This window comes from Tamandua tetradactyla, chromosome 8 (assembly GCF_023851605.1).
Source record: "Tamandua tetradactyla isolate mTamTet1 chromosome 8, mTamTet1.pri, whole genome shotgun sequence".
NCBI classification, from domain to species: domain Eukaryota; kingdom Metazoa; phylum Chordata; class Mammalia; order Pilosa; family Myrmecophagidae; genus Tamandua; species Tamandua tetradactyla.
Window position 1 is genome coordinate 48897618 of NC_135334.1, and position 21704 is coordinate 48919321.

General features: G+C 35.6%; 1 protein-coding gene across 1 annotated transcript in view; it reads right to left on the reverse strand.

The window, feature by feature from the left end:
- HEPHL1 (hephaestin like 1) overlaps positions 1–21704 on the reverse strand; it is a 94161-nt gene that overhangs the window by 59685 nt on the left and 12772 nt on the right. Inside the window, exon 2 of the mRNA XM_077113239.1 lies at positions 21420–21664. Within this exon, the coding sequence (XP_076969354.1) occupies positions 21420–21664 (245 nt within the window). The remainder of the gene's footprint in view (positions 1–21419; positions 21665–21704) is intronic.

The following is a 21704-nucleotide window of genomic DNA, read 5'->3' on the forward strand; positions in this document are numbered from 1 at the left end:
CTTTGCTTCTTCTCAAATTCATCCATTTATATCCATCTCCACCACCATGACCCCAGTCTAAACTCATTTCTCACTTGGACTTCTGCAGTAGCCTTCTAACTGGCTTCACTGTATCTTATGCCTCTCTATTCCATTCTCCAAGCTATAACAAAAATGATCCTCTCAAATCTTAAATTGGATAATATTGTTCCTTGCTTAAAATCATTCCATGGTTCCCACCACTCTTGGGATGAAGGTCAAATGTGTTTAACATGGTTGGGTTTCTAATAGGCATTCACATGATAAGAAGGGCATTAGAGCCAGTGGTTAAGCTCATAGGCTCTGGAGTTAGACTGCCTAGAATTAAATTCTATCTCCATCACTTATTAGTTATGTGACTTGGGCAACTTCTTCTCTTCTATGAGTGTTACTTTCTTATCAGAAATATGATGAATATAATTATAACACCTACCTCATAGGGTTGTTAAGGCTTACATAATTTATCTATAAAATATTTATCACAGTTCCTGGCATATAACAAGCATTCAGTAAACATTGGCTGTTACTTGCCTAAGGTTTTAATTGTACATATTTGTGTTTGTGTGTAATTGCTTGATTAATGTATTTCTTTTGCTTAGATTGTAAGTTCCATGACAGCAGGGACCAAGTTTCCTTTTGTTTGTGATTATATCTCCAGAACCTATCCTAGTGCCTCTGATGATGGGTGCTCAGTACATAGCTGATAAATAAAATAGTGAATAAGTGACATTTCATAACACTTCCTTTATCCAAAGCCTATGAATAAAAATGTATGGTATGGAGGCTTCTGAATTTATATGTAGGAGAGGCTGAGGGGTCAGGAGTTTAGGTTGATAGGGACTTGTCTTGAAGATTCAGTTGATATCACTCATTTTACTTAGACAATATGCTACAATTCAACACAAATAGAAATTTGTCTAGAGAGTCTTTCATTCACAACTTGCCCTTTGCTTATAATTATGGGAGCAGGCTGGGGCAGGAGGATTGATGGATAGCACTCAAAAGAGGAGCTAAAGTCCCCAAACAAATCTTTTGGTGCTGCCACTCAAGATGAGGGAAATCATTTGGGATACAAAACAAAGTGTCAGTATAAACTTAGAAGTGATCTGGGGGTAGAAAGTTAATTAAATTATTCTGAAAGTCATTTGTAAGATGGAGTTTGTCAAAGATTTTGGGAAATTAACAATGTAAGAATATAAAACCCCACTTGTTTGTGTATTTTCTAGGATGAGTGAGCTTTTAAAAATGATATTACACATTTTCACCTATCAGAGCAGCAAAAATTTTTAAGTTTGAGAATATTGAGGGTTGGTAGAGTTATGGGAGAAATAGTACAGATCATAAAAAGATGGTAGAAAGTAAGATAGTCTTTTGGAGGACAGCTTGGCAATTTCTATCAAAAACAATTTATCTGAATAAAACTAGAAATTTCACTTTTAAGAATTTATCCTAGAAATATACTTGAAAATGTTTGTAAAAATACATGAACTGGAATGTTCATTGTAGCATTGATGGTAGTAAGCCAAAACTGAAAGCAACCTAAATAGCAATCAATACCAAATTGATACATTTATTCAATGGAATACTGTACAACTATTTAAGAGGAGCTCTATCTAAATGTACTAATATGGGAAAGTCTCCAAGATAAAGTAAAAAGTGAATAAAAGACAGTACCTGTATTATAGTATGATACCTTTTGTATAGTCACAGACACACATACATACACTAATATATGAAAAGAAAAATTTCCAAGAAAAATTTATAAGAAATTGCTAAAGGTTATTGCCTTTTTTATGAGAAACAAGTGAAAGGAGGCTTTACTTTTTTTTATATACCTCTTTGTACTCTTAAGAATTTCTAACCATTTTCATATACTACTTTTTTCTTTAATTTTTTTATTTTTAGTGTGTATTTAGGGAACCAGATTGTGGGCTATTTTCCCCTTTTTTATTCTTTTCTATATTTCAAAAACCTAGTAAAGTTTATTTAAAAATAGGCTTAATACTTAATCATATCTCACTAAGTGATCAAGAAAGCACTACTTCATTCTATTGTTAATTGATACAATGCATATAAAAATTATAGCACATGCACATACAGTAGCAGCTTAACATGAATCCCACACACTTTCTTCCATGCTCTATTCTCTATCTCTCTTCTAGATGAACATCTTGGAGACAATGACTATACTTACTCATCTTTGCAACGCTGGTATCCAGCATTGTGTTTGATTCACAGTAAACACTTAAGTTGAATTGAGCAGAGATTCCAAGACAGCTATAGCCAAGACAAAAGCTGATTAAAAGAAAGTGAGAGGGGAGAAGATAATTCTAATTTTTAAAGTACTGAAATGTAAAATAATCATCAGAGTAAAATATTTATAGCATAAACATGGAGAGAGAGAGAGAGAGAGAGAGAGAAAACAGAGGTCAGCAGGTCCTCTCCCTCAAGCAACTATAAAGCTGAAAAAAACTGATAAAGAAAACAAATATTTGAGTGCTCTGGAAATTGAATAAAGGCAAAGAACAATGTTTAGATTTGAAAAACCGCTGAACACCAGTTAAAAAGAGTGGGAATGTATGGGATTCTTGCCTGGGGCTGTTCCTAACCCACCTACTTCATATCCTCAGTTTGACTGGAGAGATGATTTGGCAAAATTAAGCAGGACATGAAGATCAGCAGCATTGTTGCCATGGTTGAAGGGGACTCACTCAGTCTAGAGTCGTGAGCAATGCCCTTTAACAGCAGTGGTGTTGGTAGTAGTGATAATCCTGTTGACAAGAGAAAATGAAGGAGCAACTGCTTGGCTCTACTAGCCTGAGGTTGTCATGGTAATTGAGCAATCATATTCCTGGTTAAGGCTGTATGCATGCACAACAGAGACAAGAGAGGGCCCAAGTAATTCATATCCTATTTCTGACCAACCTGGAGGCTGTGTGACTGCAAAGTGCAGTGGCAAAAGGGCCCAAGAGAATGTAAAAGCCAAGGCAGATGAAAACAGCTTGAAATGTGGATGTGTTCCCTATTCATCCACAGATCCATTTGGCAGAGGATACAAGTCTCACATACTTGAGATGTTTAAGTACAACCTCTGTCCAATCATTTGCTTAGTGCTGACCACTAAGCCAAGCAGACATTGGAGTGACCACTCCAATCAGAATCCAGGCTTAAAAATAAAAGAACCTATTTTTTAAATAAAATAAATTGATGAGCAGGCTCATCAATGGCCACACATCACTGAGGGAGACAGATTTCAAATACCTAGCCTAAGAAAGTTAGTAAACATGGAACCAAACAGTATCAAAAACATCCTTCAGGAGGGTCAGAATTCAGAGTTGCTATGATATATTATTTTAAAAGGTCTAGTTTTCAACAAAAAATGATAAGATATACAATGACACAGGAAAGTGTGGGCCCAGGTGCAGGCAAACAAAATTAGTCAATAGAAAACTCTCTCTCAATAAAAATTGTCTCTAAGTATCCCCAGATATTGGATTTAGCAGATTAAGACTTCAAAGCAGCTATTATAAGTATGTTCAAACAACTAAAAGAAACTATGGTAAAAGAATTAAAGGAAAGTAGACAAAATGATTCAGCAAAGAATCTCCATATGGACAAAGAAATTATGAAAAAAGAACAAAATTGGCTTGGAAAGGTACAATAAATGAAATAAAAATTCACTTAGAGAGGTTCAAAACAGATTCGAGATGGTAGGAGAATGAATTAGTGAACTTAAAGATAGATCAATAGGAATTACCCTATCTGTAGAAGAGACAGAGAAAAAAGACTTCAGAAAATTAACAGAACCTCAGAGACCTGGAGGATAACAACAAGGGTACAAAAATATGTTTAATAGTAGTTCACAGAAGTAAGACAGAGATAAAAGAAACATAAAAAGCTTTTGAAGAAATAATGACCAAAAACTTTTCAAATCTCTTGAAAAACCATTAAGCTACACATCAAAGATGCTTAAAGAACCACAAGCAGGATAAATACAGAGAGATCCACACATAGACTTACCACAACTTTCAACAGGTTTAACAAGAAAGACAAAGAGAAAATATTGAAACCAGAAAGAGAAAAATGGCTCATCTCATACAGGGGAGCACCAGCATAATTGACAATTGAATTCTTGTCTGAAACACTGGAGGCAGAATACAGTGGGATGACAAACTGAAAGTGCTGGGCAAAATATATATATATATCCTATATTCAGCAAAACTAGCTGTAAAAATTAAAGGCAAAATAAAGATATTCTAGATAAACCAAGACTGAGAGAATTTCTGGACCATCCTTATAAGGAATACGAAAGGACCCTCCTTCTAAGGAATACTAAAGGAAATCCTTCAGATCGAAAGGATATGATAGAAGATCATATTCTTTCAATCTGAAGGAAAATGGAAAGCAGGTGAAATGGGGAAAATGTGAATTAATATAAAAGGACGTATGAACATGTTTTTCTTTTCTTCTCTCAACTTGTTTAAAAGTAAGAAGTATAAAGTACAATAATACTATTGTATTATTATTGTGACAATAATACTATTGTATTAGTATTGTGACAATAATAGCACAAAAGAAGGAAAGAGAGTGGAAGTTGAATTTTCCCCCTTTCTCGCCATTTCTCCAAGGAGCCTTTGCAAATACTTTTTTACTTCTGTTCAAATCACTCTGGGATTTATTGGGGCAGCACTTTGGACAAACCTACAAAATTTCATGCCCTACTAAAGGTGTAATACTACAATAGTATTATTGTGCTTTATACGTCTTACTTTTAAATAAGTTAAGAGAAGAAAAGAAAAATATGTTTATACGTCCTTTTATATTAATTCACATTTTTCCCATTTCACCTGCTTTCCATTTTCCTTCAGATTGAAAGAATATGATCTGCTATCATATCCTTTCAATCTGAAGGATTTCCTTTAGTATTCCTTAGAAGGAGGGTCCTTTAGTATTTCTTATAAGGATGGTCCAGAAAATTCAATGTGGAGAATTCCTGATATTCTCACAAGCAATAGGAACAACCAAAGCAATAGGCCAAGCCCTTAATCTTGGGGTTTGTTCATATGAAACTTATCCCCGCAAAGGCTAAGCCTACTTAAAATTAGGCCTAAGAGTCACCCCCAGAGAACCTCTTTTGTTGCTCAGATGTGGCCTCTCTCTCTCAGCCAATACAACAAGCAAACTCACTGCCCTCCCCCTCTCTACATGGGACATGACTCCCAGGTGTGTAAACCTTCCTGTCAACCTGTCAACCTTCCTGTCAATTTCAATTCTAGAAATCCTAGAATAAGCTGGGACTCAGCATCAAGGGATTGAGAAAAGCTTCTCAACCAAAAGGGAGAAGAGAGAAATGAGATAAAATAAAGTGTCAATGGCTGAGAGATTTCAAACAGAGTTAAGAGGTTGTCCTGGAGGTTATTCTTATGCATTAAGTAGATATCACCTTGTTATTCAAGACGTAATGGAGAGGCTGGAGGGAAGTGCCTGAAAATGTAGAGCTGTGTTCCAGTAGCCATGTTTCTTGAAGATGATTGTATAATGATATTGCTTTCACAATGTGACTGTGTGATTGTGAAAACCTTGTGTCTGATGCTCCGTTCATCTATGGCATGGACATATGGATTAAAAATAGATAAATAATAGGGGGAACAAATGTTAAAATAAATTTAGTAGATTGAAATGCCAGTGATCAATGAAAGGGAGTAGTAAGGGATATAGAAAAATAGGGGAAACAAAGGCTAAAATATATTGGGTAGATGGAAATACTAGCAGTCAATGAGAGGGAGGGGTAAGGCATATGGTATGTGTGAGTTTTTTTTCTTTTTCTGAATTGATGCAAATGTTCTAAGAAATGATCATGGTAGTGAATATATAACTATGTGATGATATTGTGAGTTATTGATTGTATACCAAGAATGGAATGATCATATTGTAAGAATATTTGTGTTTGTATGTTGCTATGCTTAAAAAAATTTTTAAATTAAAAAAAAATCAACAGAACTGAAACAGTACACTAAAAAATATTTGTTTAACACAAAACAAAGTGATAAGAGAGGACCAGAGGAATGAAAAAGACAGAAGACATACAGGAAACAAATGGCAAAATGACAAATGTAAATCAAACCATACCAATAATTTTATTAAATATGAATGGTTTAAACACCCAAGTTAAAACACAGAGGTTTTCACACAGGATAAAAAAACAAGATTCAACTAGTCACTGATGATATCTTAGATTCAAAGTCACAAAAAAGGTTGCAAGTAAAAGAATGCAAAGAAAAATCATAAGAGAGCTGGAATGGCTATATCAAAAACAGACAAATTAGATGTTTCAAAAACATTTTAATGTGAAATTGTATGAAAAGCAACAAATTTTTTTGAAAAGCAATAAATTTTGAAGTACATTGTAACAAGTAGTTATAGAACAGATTTCAGAGTTTGCTATGGGTAACAGCTCTACTATTTCTGGTTTTTCCTTCTAGCTGCTACAATACCCTGGAGAAATACCAATATAATGATTCAGCAGTCATACTCATTTGTTAAATCTTATCTTCTCTGTTATAACTCCTCCTTCTCCTTTGCTCCTTCTCCCAATCTTTAGGTTTTTTGTTTTTGTTTTTGTTTTTTTTTTGCTATTTCCATTCTAACTTTTTCCGGTTGGAAAGTGGTATCCACAACATAGGATGGGGGCTGGAATTGGTTGATGTTTTTGGAGAGACTGGCCCCTCTAAGTTTCAGGACTTATCTAACCTAGGAAGTATCTGGAGGCTGAAGGTTTCTGGAGAGTAATTTTAGTGCATGAAACTTTTGTAGAATCTCAGGTAAAACCCTAGGTGTTCTTTGGGGTTAACAAGAAAGGTTTTAGATGGGGTTTGGCAAACCGTGGCAATTAGCAATATCTAATTGAAGTAGCCTCCAAAATAGCCTCTCAACTCTATTTGAACTCTCTTAGTCCTTGGCCCATTTTTAAATATGTTTGTCTTTTTATTGTTGAGTTGTAGGGGTTCTTTATGTATTCTGGATATTAAACTTTTATCTGATATATGGTTTCCAAATATTTTCCCCCGTCCTGTAAATTCTTTTTTTACTTTCTTAATAATGTCCTTTGATGCACAAACGTTTTTAATTTTGATGAGGCCCAATTTTATCTATTTTTCCTTTTGGCTTATGCAACCAATTTGCCAATCTCTGTCTTTAGTAGGGGAGTTAAATCCATTGACATTGAAAGTAATAACTGAGAAAGAAGGATTTACTTCTGCCATTTAGCTATTTGTTTTTATATTTCTTGTATGGTTTCTCCCTCAATAACTCCATTACTGCCTTTTTTATATAATTTTTTTATGTTATAACATTTTGAATTCCTTTTCTCTATTTTTTTAGTTGTTTCCTTTGTAATCACAGTGACCATCTTAAACTAATTATAGTCCAGTTCAACTGGTACCAACCTAATTTCAGTGGTATACAAACTCTACTCATATATAGCTCCATTTCATCCCTTTATATTATTATTGTCTCAGAATGCATCTTTATACATTGTCTGCCCATTAGCATAAATTTTAAATGTCATTTTACACATTTGCCTGTTAAGACATACATGGGGAAAAAGCAATTACAAACCAAAAGCACAATAATACAGTATTTTTTATCTACCTATAACCTAAAACCTGTAGTTACTTGTACCAATGTTCTTTATTTCTCTTATGGCTTTGAGTTGCTATCTACTGTGTTTTATTTTTTTCAGCCCTAAGTACTCTCTTTAGCATTTCTTGTAGGGCAGTTGCCCTGGTAATAACTCTTTATCTGTATATGTCTTAATTTCTCCTTTGTTTTTTTAACATTTTATATTGTAAAATATAACATTTATATAACACATATATAAAGCAAAGAAAGAAAAAGCAACAATTTTCAAAGCACACTTCAAAAAGTAGTTACAAAACAGATCCCAGAGTTTGTCATGGGCTACCAAACCATCTCAGATTCTTCCTTCTAGCTGCTCCAAAACACGGGAGGCTAGAAGGAATATTAATATAGTGATTCAGCAGTCATACTCATTTGTTAAATCCTATTTTCTCTCTTGTACCCTCCTCCTCCTCCTCTGATCCTTCTCCCAATCTAAAGGGGTCTTTAGGAAATGCCCTTTCTGACTTTTTCATATTGAGAAGGGTTGTCCACATTAAATGATAAGGGGATGTAATTAGATGGTAAATTTTGGAGAGGCTGGTGCCTCTGGGTTTTAGAATTTATCTGACCTAGGAACCTTCTGAGAATTATAGGTTCCAGGAAAGCAAGCTTAGTGCATGAAACTAAAGGTCTTAGTTAAAGCCCTAGGTACTCTTAGGAGCTAATAGGAGTATTGTTGGTTGGGGTTTAGTAAACCATGGTAATTAGCACTATCTAAATGAGGTTTGCATACGAGTAGCCTCTGGACTTTATTTGATCTTTCTTAGCCACTGATGCCTTATTATATTATATTTTTCCCCCTTTTGGTCAGGAGGACGTTTACCATTCCACAGTGTCTGGGTCAGACTCATCCCTAGGAGTCATGCCCCACATTGTCAGGGAGACGTTAACCCCAAAATGACATGTCCCATGTAGGGGAGAGGGTAATGATTTTCCTTGCAGAGTTGGGCTTACAGAGAGAGAAGCCACATCTGAGCAATAAAAGAGGTTTTCTGGAAGCAACTCAGGCATCATTATAGGTAGACTTAGCTTATCCACTACAGAAATAAGTTTCATAAGGGAAAACCTCAAAATCAAGGGTTTGACCTATTTTCTTAGGAGTCCACAATGGTTGAGAGGACACCTAGGATTTTTCAGATGGGAAAGTTTAATAGATCCATATGTATGTGTGTATTTTATTTTGGATCAATACTTTTAAATTATCAATGCACCACTGTCTGAGATGTATCCTGGTATTTCATTAAGTTACACAGAATTATAAGCCCTCATTCTTGTTCTGGACTACAGGAGTTTGGGTTGTTTAAATGAATGATCCAGACAGGTTGATTTAGATTATGTATAACAGAAAATTTAGGTTCTAGACATAATAAACCTCTCTGCCTTTGGTCTCTATAGTAGGTGAAGGTTTAGAATACATACACTATCATCTTATACCCTATATCCTAATTTACCTTAGACTAAGCCAGATTAGCTTCATTTTTTTTTTATTAACTAACGGAAAAAAAGAAATTAACCCAACATTTAGAAATCATACCATTCTACATACGCAATCAGTAATTCTTAACATCATCACATAGATACATGATCATCGTTTCTTAGTACATTTGCATCGGTTTAGAAGAACTAGCAACACAACCAAAAAAGATATAGAATGTTAATATAGAGAAAAAAATAAAAGTAATAATAGTAAAAACAAAACAAAACAAAAACCTATAGCTCGGATGCAGCTTCATTCAGTGTTTTAACATGATTACTTTACAATTAGGTATTATTGTGCTGTCCATTTTTGAGTTTTTGTATCTAGTCCTGTTGCACAGTCTGTATCCCATCAGCTCCAATTACCCATTATCTTACCCTGTTTCTAACTCCTGCTGGACTCTGTTACCAATGACATATTCCAAGTTTATTCTCGAATGTCAATTCACATCATTGGGACCATACAATATTTGTCTTTTAGTTTTTGGCTAGACTCACTCAGCATAATGTTCTCTAGGTCCATCCATGTTATTACATGCTTCATAAGTTTATCCTGTCTTAAAGCTGCATAATATTCCATCGTATGTATATACCACGGTTTGTTTAGCCACTCGTCTGTTGATGGACATTTTGCCTGTTTCCATCTCTTTGCAATTGTAAATAACGCCGCTATAAACATTGGTGTGCAAATGTCCGTTTGAGTTTTTGCCCTTAATTCCTTTGAGTAGATTCCCAGTAATGGTATTGCTGGGTCGTATGGCAATTCTATATTCAGCTTTTTCAGGAACCGCCAAACTGCCTTCCACAGTGCTTGCACCATTTGACATTCCCACCAACAGTGGATAAGTGTGCCTCATTCACCGCACCCTCTCCAGCACTTGTCATTTTCTGTTTTGTTGATAATGGCCATTCTGGTGGGTGTGAGATGATATCTCATTGTGGTTTTGATTTGCATTTCTCTAATGGCCAGGGACATTGAGCATCTCTTCATGTGCCTTTTGGCCATTTGTATTTCTTCTTCTGAGAGGTGTCTGTTCAAGTCTTTTTCCCATTTTGTAATTGGGTTGGCTGTCTTTTTGTTGTTGAGTTGGACAATCTCTTTATAAATTCTGAATACTAGACCTTTATCTGATATGTTGTTTCCAAATATTGTCTCCCATTGTGTAGGCTGTCTTTCTACTTTCTTGATGAAGTTCTTTGATGCACAAAAGTGTTTAATTTTGAGGAGTTCCCATTTATTTATTTCCTTCTTCAGTGCTCTTACTTTAGGTCTAAGGTCCATAAAACCGCCTCCAATTGTAAGATTCATAGGATATCTCCCTACATTTTCCTCTAACTGTTTTATGGTCTTAGACCTAATGTTTAGATCTTTGATCCATTTTGAGTTAACTTTTGTGTAGAGTGTGAGATATGGGTCTTCTTTCATTCTTTTGCATATGGATATCCAGTTCTCTAGGCACCATTTATTGAAGAGACTGTTCTGTCCCAGGTGAGTTGGCTTGACTGCCTTATCAAAGATCAAATGTCCATAGATGAGAGGGTCTATATCTGAGCACTCTATTCGATTCCATTGGTCGATATATCTATCTTTATGCCAATACCATGCTGTTTTGACCACTGTGGCTTCATAATATGCCTTAAAGTCAGGCAGTGCAAGACCTCCAGCTTCGTTTTTTTTCCTCAAGATGTTTTTAGCAATTCGGGGCACCCTGCCCTTCCAGATAAATTTGCTTATTGGTTTTTCTATTTCTGAAAAATAAGTTGTTGGGATTTTGATTGGTATTGCATTGAATCTGTAAATCAATTTAGGTAGGATTGACATCTTAACTATATTTAGTCTTCCAATCCATGAACATGGTATGCCCTTCCATCTATTTAGGTCTTCTGTGATTTCTTTTAACAGTTTTTTGTAGTTTTCTTTATATAGGTTTTTTGTCTCTTTAGTTAAATTTATTCCTAGGTATTTTATTCTTTTAGTTGCAATTGTAAATGGGATTCGTTTCTTCATTTTCCCCTCAGCTTGTTCATTACTAATGTATAGAAATGCTACAGATTTTTGAATGTTGATCTTGTAACCTGCTACTTTGCTGTACTCATTTATTAGCTCTGGTAGTTTTGTTGTGGATTTTTCCGGGTTTTCGACGTATAGTATCATATCGTCTGCAAACAGTGATAGTTTTACTTCTTCCTTTCCAATTTTGATGCCTTGTATTTCTTTTTCTTGTCTAATTGCTCTGGCTAGAACCTCCAACACAATGTTGAATAATAGTGGTGATAGTGGCCATCCTTGTCTTGTTCCTGATCTTAGGGGGAAAGTTTTCAATTTTTCCCCATTGAGGATGATATTAGCTGTGGGTTTTTCATATATTCCCTCTATCATTTTAAGGAAGTTCCCTTGTATTCCTATCTTTTGAAGTGTTTTCAACAGGAAAGGATGTTGAATCTTGTCAAATGCCTTCTCTGCATCAATTGAGATGATCATGTGATTTTTCTGCTTTGATTTGTTGATATGGTGTATTACATTAATTGATTTTCTTATGTTGAACCATCCTTGCATACCTGGGATGAATCCTACTTGTTCATGATGTATAATTCTTTTAATGTGTTGTTGGATACGATTTGCTAGAATTTTATTGAGGATTTTTGCATCTATATTCATTAGAGAGATTGGCCTGTAGTTTTCTTTTTTTGTAATATCTTTGCCTGGTTTTGGTATGAGGGTGATGTTGGCTTCATAGAATGAATTAGGTAGTTTTCCCTCCGCTTCGATTTTTTTGAAGAGTTTGAGAAGAGTTGGTACTAATTCTTTCTGGAATGTTTGATAGAATTCACATGTGAAGCCGTCTGGTCCTGGACTTTTCTTTTTAGGAAGCTTTTGAATGACTAATTCAATTTCTTTACTTGTGATTGGTTTGTTGAGGTCATCTATGTCTTCTTGAGTCAAAGTTGGTTGTTCATATCTTTCCAGGAACCTGTCCATTTCATCTAAATTGTTGTATTTATTAGCGTAAAGTTGTTCATAGTATCCTGTTATTACCTCCTTTATTTCTGTGAGGTCAGTAGTTATGTCTCCTCTTCCATTTCTGATCTTATTTATTTGCATCCTCTCTCTTCTTCTTTTTGTCAATCTTGCTAAGGGCCCGTCAATCTTATTGATTTTCTCATAGAACCAACTTCTGGTCTTATTGATTTTCTCTATTGTTTTCAATTTCATCTATTTCTGCTCTAATCTTTGTTATTTCTTTCCTTTTGCTTGCTTTGGGATTAGTTTGCTGTTCTTTCTCCAGTTCTTCCAAGTGGACAGTTAATTCCTGCATTTTTGCCTTTTCTTCTTTTCTGATATAGGCATTTAGGGCAATAAATTTCCCTCTTAGCACTGCCTTTGCTGCGTCCCATAAGTTTTGAAATGTTGTGTTTTCATTTTCATTCGCCTCGAGGTATTTGCTAATTTCTCTAGCAATTTCTTCTTTGACCCAGTCGTTGTTTAAGAGTGTGTTGTTGAGACTCCACGTATTTGTGAATTTTCTGGCACTCCGCCTATTATTGATTTCCAACTTCATTCCTTTAAGATCCGAGAAAGTGTTGTGTATGATTTCAATCTTTTTAAATTTGTTAAGACTTGCTTTGTGACCCAGCATATGGTCTATCTTTGAGAATGATCCATGAGCACTTGAGAAAAAGGTGTATCCTGCTGATGTGGGATGTAACGCCCTATAAATGTCTGTTAAGTCTAGCTCATTTATAGTAATATTCAGATTCTCTATTTCTTTATTGATCCTCTGTCTAGATGTTCTGTCCATTGATGAGAGTGGTGAATTGAAGTCTCCAACTATTATGGTATATGAGTCTATTTCCCTTTTCAGTGTTTGCAGTGTATTCCTCACATATTTTGGGGCATTCTGGTTCGGTGCATAAATATTTATGATTGTTATGTCTTCTTGTTTAATTGTTCCTTTTATTAGTATATAGTGTCCTTCTTTGTCTCTTTTAACTGTTTTACATTTGAAGTCTAATTTGTTGGATATTAGTATAGCCACTCCTGCTCTTTTCTGGTTGTTATTTGCATGAAATATCTTTCCCCAACCTTTCACTTTCAACCTATGTTTATCTTTGGGTCTAAGATGTGTTTCCTGTAGACAGCATTAAAAAAAGATCCTGTTTTTTAATCCATTCTGCCAATCTATGTCTTTTGATTGGGGAATTCAGTCCATTAACATTTAGTGTTATTACTGTTTGGATAATATTTTCCTCTAACATTTTGCCTTTTGTATTATATATATCATATCTGATTTTCCTTCTTTCTACACTCTTCTCCATACCTCTCTCTTCTGTCTTTTTGTATCTGACTCTAGTGCTCCCTTTAGTATTTCTTGCAGAGCTGGTCTCTTGGTCACAAATTCTCTCAGTGACTTTTTGTCTGAGAATGTTTTAATTTCTCCCTCATTTTTGAAGGATAATTTTGCTGGATATAGGAGTCTTGGTTGGCAGTTTTTCTCTTTTAGTAATTTAAATGTATCATCCCACTGTCTTCTTGCTTCCATGGTTTCTGCTGAGAAATCTACACATAGTCTTACTGGGTTTCCCTTGTATGTGATGGATTGTTTTTCTCTTGCTGCTTTCAAGATCCTCTCTTTCTCTTTGACCTCTGACATTCTAACTAGTAAGTGTCTTGGAGAACGCCTATTTGGGTCTAATCTCTTTGGGGTGCGCTGCACTTCTTGGATCTGTAATTTTAGGTCTTTCATAAGAGTTGGGAAATTTTCAGTGATAATTTCTTCCATTAGTTTTTCTCCTCCTTTTTCCTTCTCTTCTCCTTCTGGGACACCCACAACACGTATATTTGTGCGGTTCATATTGTCCTTGAGTTCCCTGATACCCTGTTCAAATTTTTCCATTTTTTTCCTGATAGTTTCTGTTTGTTTTTGGAATTCAGATGTTCCATCCTCCAAATCACTAATTCTATCTTCTGTCTCTTTAAATCTATCATTGTAGGTATCCATTGTTTTTTCCATCTTTTCTACTTTATCCTTCAGTTCCATAAGTTCTGTGATTTGTTTTTTCAGTTTTTCTATTTCTTCTTTTTGTTCAGCCCATGTCTTCTTCATGTTCTCCCTCAATTTATCGATTTCATTTTTGAAGAGGTTTTCCGTTTCTGTTCGTATATTCAGCATTAGTTGTCTCAGCTCTTGTATCTCATTTGAACTATTGGTTTGTTCCTTTGATTGGGTCATATTCTCAATCTTCTGAGCCTGAACCATTATCTTCTGCTGCTGGCATCTGGGCATTTAGTCAGATTTCCCTGAGTGTTGGACCCAACAAGGTTGTAAGATTTTTCTGTGAAATCTCTGGATTCTGTTTTTCTTATCCTGCCCAGTAGGTGGCGCTCGTGGCACACGTTTGTCTCACGTGTTTGGAAGGGATCCCCCCGGTCACCATTCTCTGCGGCCTGGGGATTTCTGATCCAATTCTCTCAGTTGGTTCGGGGGGCCGCGTGTGGTGGGGGCATCAGCCGCCGTGGCTGCGGGGACCCTGTGGCTCCTTTATTAATTTCCCTATTGGTGTTTAGTTGGACCCAGTCCCTGCCACTGTCAGAAATTCTCTCCTCTCCTTGGAGAGGTGTCTGGTCGCCGGCCGCTGCGGCCTGGGTAATTCGCCACTGGACCAGGAAGCCGCCCGCGCGGGAGGGCCACCGCGGCTTGGGTAGCCCTCTGATCCGAGACTCGTAGCCGGTCCAGGAAGCCGCCCGCAAAAGAGGGGTGCCGGCCACCGCGGCTTGGGAAACTTGCCTCTCCGAGACTCTCAGCCGGCCTGGGAAGGAGGGAGGGAGGAGCTCCGGCCGCCACAGCTGCCGCTGCTCGGGGAGTCGTGCGCCGCTCGGGGATCTCACTGCAGCCGAGTCTCACAGTCAGACTAGCCAGTCCAGACTGGGGTACGCTGTGTGTCCATTCCGTGCCGTGGCCCCAGGAGCTGTTCTGCACTGTTTCTGTTCACCTAGTAGTTGCTCTGGAGGAGGAACTAAGACGCACGTACCTTACTAAGCCGCCATCTTGGCCCCTATTATTCTTTTTGATTCCATATGTCCACATGTATGCACGTGGCCCAAGTACTCCACCAGCTATGGGCGCCTCCTCCGTGGGTTGGATTAGCTTCATTTTTAAGTCTAATTGAGGCCTGATCTTTTTTTTTTGTTACTTTAATTGTTAGCTATGCTAACTTTCAGGGCTGCAGCACTGCATTTCTGGATCTTAGGTGTCAGAGTTACTCAAAGTTCCAGGGAAATACCAGGTGGTGCACATATAGCTCAGAATCTAGAAATACATAGGCAAATTATATTTTAAGACAAGAAACTAGTAGAGACAAAAAGGTGGGCATTTTGTAAAGAAAAAAGGTCAATTTATTAGGAAGATAAAACAATTATAAATGTATTTATACCTAACAAAAGAGCCTTAAAATACATGAAGCAAAAACTGGCATAACTGAAAGTGGAAATAGATAAGTCTACAATAACAGTTGGAGATTTCAATACCTCACCCTCAATAATTGATAGAACAACTTTGATAGAAAATAAGCACAGTATGGAGTCCTGAAATATTATCAACCAACTTGACCTAAAGGATACCTACAGAACATTCTACCCAACAAGGTGTACATAATGCACCTTCTTTACAAGAGCACGTGGAACATTCTCCAGGATAGACTATATAACAGGCATAATATGTGTTAATAAATTTAAAAGGATTTATATCATAAGAAGTATATCCTCCAATCACAATAAATTAGATTAGAAATCATCAACAGAAATAAATTTGGGAACTCCTCCAAATATTTGTAAATAAAACAACATAACTCTAAATAACCCGTGAATCAAAGAAACACAAGGGAAAGAGTAAAAAAAATTGAACTGACTACAAAAAGAAGATACAAAATTTCAAAATTTATAGAATGTAGCTAAGATAGTACTTAAAGAGAAATTTTGAGGTTTAACCATCTATATCAGAAGAGAAGAAGAATCTCTTATAAGTAACCTACGCTTCCACCTTAAGAAACTAGAAAAAGAAGTGGAAATTAAACTCAAAGCAAGTAAAAAGAACAAATGATAAATATTAGAGCAGAAGTCAATGAAACAGAAAAACAATATAAAATAGATGTGCTGATTTGAAATTGTTGTGTTCCCCAGAAAAGCCATGTTCTTTAATCCTGATTCAATATTGTAGGGTGAGATCTTTTGATTAGGCTGCTTTCATGGAGGTGTGACACACCCAACTGTGGGTGTGAACTTTTGGCTAGGTTATTTCCATGGAGGCATGCCCCTGCCCATTTAAGGTGGGTCTTAATTAGTTTACTGGAGTTCTTTAAAAAGGAAAACATTTTGGAGAAAGCTCAGAAGCAACAAAGACACAGATATTTGGAAATGCAAGAAGCTCTAAGAGATGCCAGGAGCTGAGAGAGCCGACAGAAGCTATACGGGAACCAGAGCCCAGCAGACATCGTTACGTCCCTTTCCATGAAATACTAAGCAAGCCAGAACCTGGAGAGAGTGAAGGCAAGCTAAGAAATGAAATCTAGAGTTTGCCCTGGAGCAGCTAAGTGAGAGCCCACAGACACTTAAATAGTAAGCCACTGGAATGTGGAAGCTGGAAGCAATGGAACTGGGAACAAGGATGAGCAGACGCCAGCCATGTGCCTTCCATGTGACAGACATCAGACTTTCTTTGGAGTAAAGGTCTTTCTGTGGCTGCCTTAGTTTAGACATTTTTAAGGCCTTAGAACTGTAAACATGTAACATAATAAATTTCCTTTATAAAAGCCATTCCATTTCTGTTATATTGCATTCCGGCAGCATTAGCAAACTAAAACAATAGATGAAACCAAAATTTCGCTCCTTGAAAAGATTTAAAAAATTGAGAAATCTTTGTCTGTATTGACTCAGAAAGGAGGGGGACATAAAGAATCAAAATCAGGAATGAAAAAGGGAACACACAACCAACTACACAAAAATTAAAAGATCATAAGGGAACATAATAAACAACTTCATGCCAAAATATTAGAAAACTTCGATGAAATTGACAAATCCCAGAAGCACATTTACCAAAACTGACTCAAAAATAAATTTAAAATGAATAGACCTTTCATAAGTAAAGAAAGGGAATTATTACTTAAAATCCTCCCTCAAAGAAAAACCCAGGCCAGCTGGTTTCACTTATAAATTCTATCAAATATCAAAGAAGAAATAATGCCAATCCTCTAAAAATCCTTCAGAAAATTGAGGAGGAAATACTTCCTAATTCATTCCAGGAGACAAGTATTACCTTGACACCAAAGCTAGAAAAAGACATCACAAGAAATTACAGATCAATGTTGTTTATGAACATAGACATAAGAATTCTTAACAAAATATTAGAAAACTGATCTTAGTAACAATAAAAAGAATTAAACACCATGACCTAAATGGGATTCATCCTACTATTGAAGGTTGGTTTAACATCCAAAAATCAATTAATTTAATACATCATATTAATAGAATAAAGGCCAAAAAACACATGATCATCTCAATAGATGCAGAAAAAAATTTAACAGAATTCAGCACCTATTACGTTGAAAACCCTCAACAAATTAGGAAACAAGAATTTCTTCACCCTGACATGGGCATCTCAGAAAATACTTAATGAATGAAGAATGAATACTTTCCTCCTCAGAATGAGAACAAGGCAAGAATGTTGTTCACACTGTTACTACTAAAGAGTATTCTGAGGGTCTAGCCAGTGCAATAAGGCAAAAGAAAAAAGAAATAAAGGTCTATGGATAGGAAAGAAATAAGACTGTCTTTATCCACAAAGATATGATCTTTTATGTAGAAAATCAAGGAACTTACTAAACTGCTACTAATAACCAAGTTTAGCTCAAGGTAGTAGGATACAAAATCAATATATAAAAGTCAACTTCTACAGACTAGCCACAAACAATAGAAAATGAAATTAAAAAAAACAATTCTATTCACGAAAGCATCAAAAATTTTTAAATATTTTGGAATAAATGTAACAAAAGACATTCAAATCTTGTACATGAAAAACCATAAATCATTGTTGAGGGAAATTAAAGCCCTAAATTCCATGTTCATGGATTAGAATATTCACTATTGTCAAGACGGCAATTCATTTTTAAAATGCAGATGGGAATTTCCTCTCATTTAATTAATAAAATCAATGCTATCCCTATTAAAATCCCAGTAAGTTTTTTTATTTTGTAGAAATTAACTAGCTGATCCTAAAATGTATGTGGAAATGCAAAGGACTTATAAAAGCAAAAGTTTTGAAAAGGAGAACAAAATTGGAGGATGTATAGTATACGGTTTCAAAATTTGTTATAAATCCACAGTAATTAAGACAGTGTAACATCAGTGCAAAGATAAGTATACAGACCAAGGGAATAGAATTGAGGGACCTAAAATAAATTGCTAATATTCAATAAAGGTGCCAAGACAATGCCATGGGAGAAAGATTGGTCTTACCAACATTTGTATATCTACCTTCAAAAATAATGAATTCACGATGCAAATGTTCTAAGAAATGATGAATATGCAACTATGTGATGATATTAAGAATTACTAATTATATATGTAGAATGGAATGATACCTTATTGTTTTGTTTGTTTGTTGTTAATTTTTTTAATTAATAAAAAAAATAATGAATTCACACATTTACTTCACACTTATACAAAAGTTAATTTGAATGGCTCATAGACTTAAATGTAAGAGTTAAAACTAAATCTCCTAGAAGAAAAAATAGGAGAAAATCTTCATGGCATTTGATTAGGCAGAGCTTTTAGATACTACATCAAAAGCACAATCTATAAAAAAAAATTAATAAATTGGACTTCATTGAAATTTTTAAATTTTGCACATCAAAAGATAACATTCATTATGTGCTAACTCAGACTCCTACCTCTGATTATTCACTAGCTCAGGTGTTTTAATGGTACCTGTCCGACATAATAGACACTCATATGATATTTGTCAAATAAATGAATGATGGCCTTTGTTAAAAACAAGAAAACGATAACACTCAGAAAATGAAAAGACAAGCCACTGACTGGGAGAAACTATTTGCATAACATATATGCAATAAAGGAATTTTATCCAAATTACATAAAGAATTCTTAAAATATAATAATAAGACAAACAACCCGATTTAAAATGGGCAAAAACTTGAATAGACATTTCACAAAGAAAATATATAAGTGGCTACTAAGGTATGGAAAGATGCTCAGATCATTAGTCATTAAAGAAATGCAAATTAAAATTACAATGAGATATCATAACACATTCACCAGAATGACTCTAATAAAAAAGATAATTACAATTATTGAAAGGGATGCAGCAAAACTGGAACCATCATACACTGCTGCTGGAAATGTAGCCACCTGGGAAATAGTTTGGAAACAGTTTGGCAGTTTCCTAAAAATTGAACAGAAACTTACAACTCAGTTATTCCACTGTCTATAAAAAGGCATAAATGGGAATGTTCATAGCACCATTATTCCTGACAGTCAAAAAGTGGAAACTATCTAAGTGTCTGTCAGCTGGTGAATGGATAAATAAAATGTGGCATAGCTCTACAATGGTATACTACTTAGCAATAAAAAGGAACAAACTATTGACATATTCTACAAGATGGATGGTCTTCAAAAATATTATGCTAAGTAAAAGAAACCAAGTGCAAAAGAGCACAAATAGTGATTCCATTTATATTTATATGAAATGCCCAGAAAAAGGCAAATTTATAGAGACAGAAATCAGATCACTAGTTGCCTGGGACTGGTAGTTGGAGTGGAGAATCACTACAAAGGGCACAAAGGATTTTTTTTTTTTGGTGTGATAGGAATGTTCTAAACATTGCATTGTGTTGAAGATTTTACAACCCTATGAATTTATTGATTTTTACATAATTTGTCTTATTACCACATTCTTTAAATACATATATCAAATGTAAAATCTGTATTTTAAAGATGAGGTTTTATCAATTCCAAATATGACTATGGCCTATGATTCATCTCTTTTATTCCCAGGACTGAATCAGTCACTGGTACTTAGTGGGTGCTCAATGTAAGGTTATTAATGAATGTAAGGCTCCAAAGCCAAAGTGAACTTTGAGAGTTAAAATTAAGAACGTAGGTTATCAGAAGATAACCTGAGGGGTAGAGATTGAGCATTTGGTGCTGAAGGAATGCAGACTGTGCAACAGGACTGATTGTAAAAATTCAGAAATGGATAGACTTGATTTTCTACATAAAAGATCATATCATTGTGGATAAAGACAGTCTTACTTATTTCTTTCCTAACCATAGAACTTTATTTCTTTTTCTTTTGCCTTATTGCACTGGCTAAAAGGTCAATCCCAATCTTGTGTTCATCATTAAAGGTCTCTCCCCTGACTACTGAGACAGACTTGGTTGTGACACTTGCCAAGAAAGTTTGGCTGCCTTTGGACATTCATTAATACCCAGAAGCTCCTTCTTGCAGATAAGGTCAGTTGCATCATAGTTAATGGTGCTTTGCCTGATACATTACCCAGAGGGGTAGCTGCATGGCAGGTGAAACATCATTCGATGTATTCTACCTGGCCATGAGCAGGAGTGCAAAAAGGGACGTGAAAAATACTTTTGACATTTGAGAAGTACTTCTATTTCAAAAGATTAAGAATGTTCAAAATTATTCTTATTTTTACTTATTTTATTTTTCATTTTTCAAAATGATTTTTTAAAAATACGGAGGCACTCAGATACTGCCAATTTGTAGCCTTGAATTACATGCATGAAGACAGAGGCTGCTTCACAAAGGATAGCGACAAGAACAGATCAATCTAACCTGAGACAACCCTAACACAGGTAATGGGACACTGGAAATGGGACACTGGAAACTGTGGTGCATGCTGCTCTTTATTCACTGTGCTTCCCAGTCACAATTGGTTAACAAGAAAGAAAGTTAGTATGCATCTGGAAGTTTGGTGAAGCATGATACAGAGGGGGCACCCATCTCAGCATAAAATAAAGAAGAGTGAAAAAGAAGAGAGGAAGCAAAGAAGGGAAAGACACAGGAATAAGAGAAAAAGAAGACAGTGAGAGACGACAGGAGAAGACAAGCGAACATTTGCAATCATGTGCTCTTAGAATCCCTTTTACCATAACTGAGACTTACTTTAATTATGTAATAGAGACAAAACCCCAGTGATGCAGGATTGATATTTACCTTCTGAATCTTTGTTGTAGAAAACACCATGTGGATGCAAAGAATAAGGTCGGGAAGCAAAGTTCTTCAAATGAATGACGATCACATCACCTACTTCAGCCCTCAAGATGGGGCCCAGGAATCCAAGCCAGGAGGGTTTGGGAATCTCTGTAGAATAGGTCCCATCTGTGTAGTGTCTGTAAACAGCCTTTTTGTAAATACCACCTATTCTGTTGGGCCCTCTTTCGAGGAATAAGGTTGCAAGTCTAAAAGTAAGAGGGAAAATATTTTATAATTCATATTAAA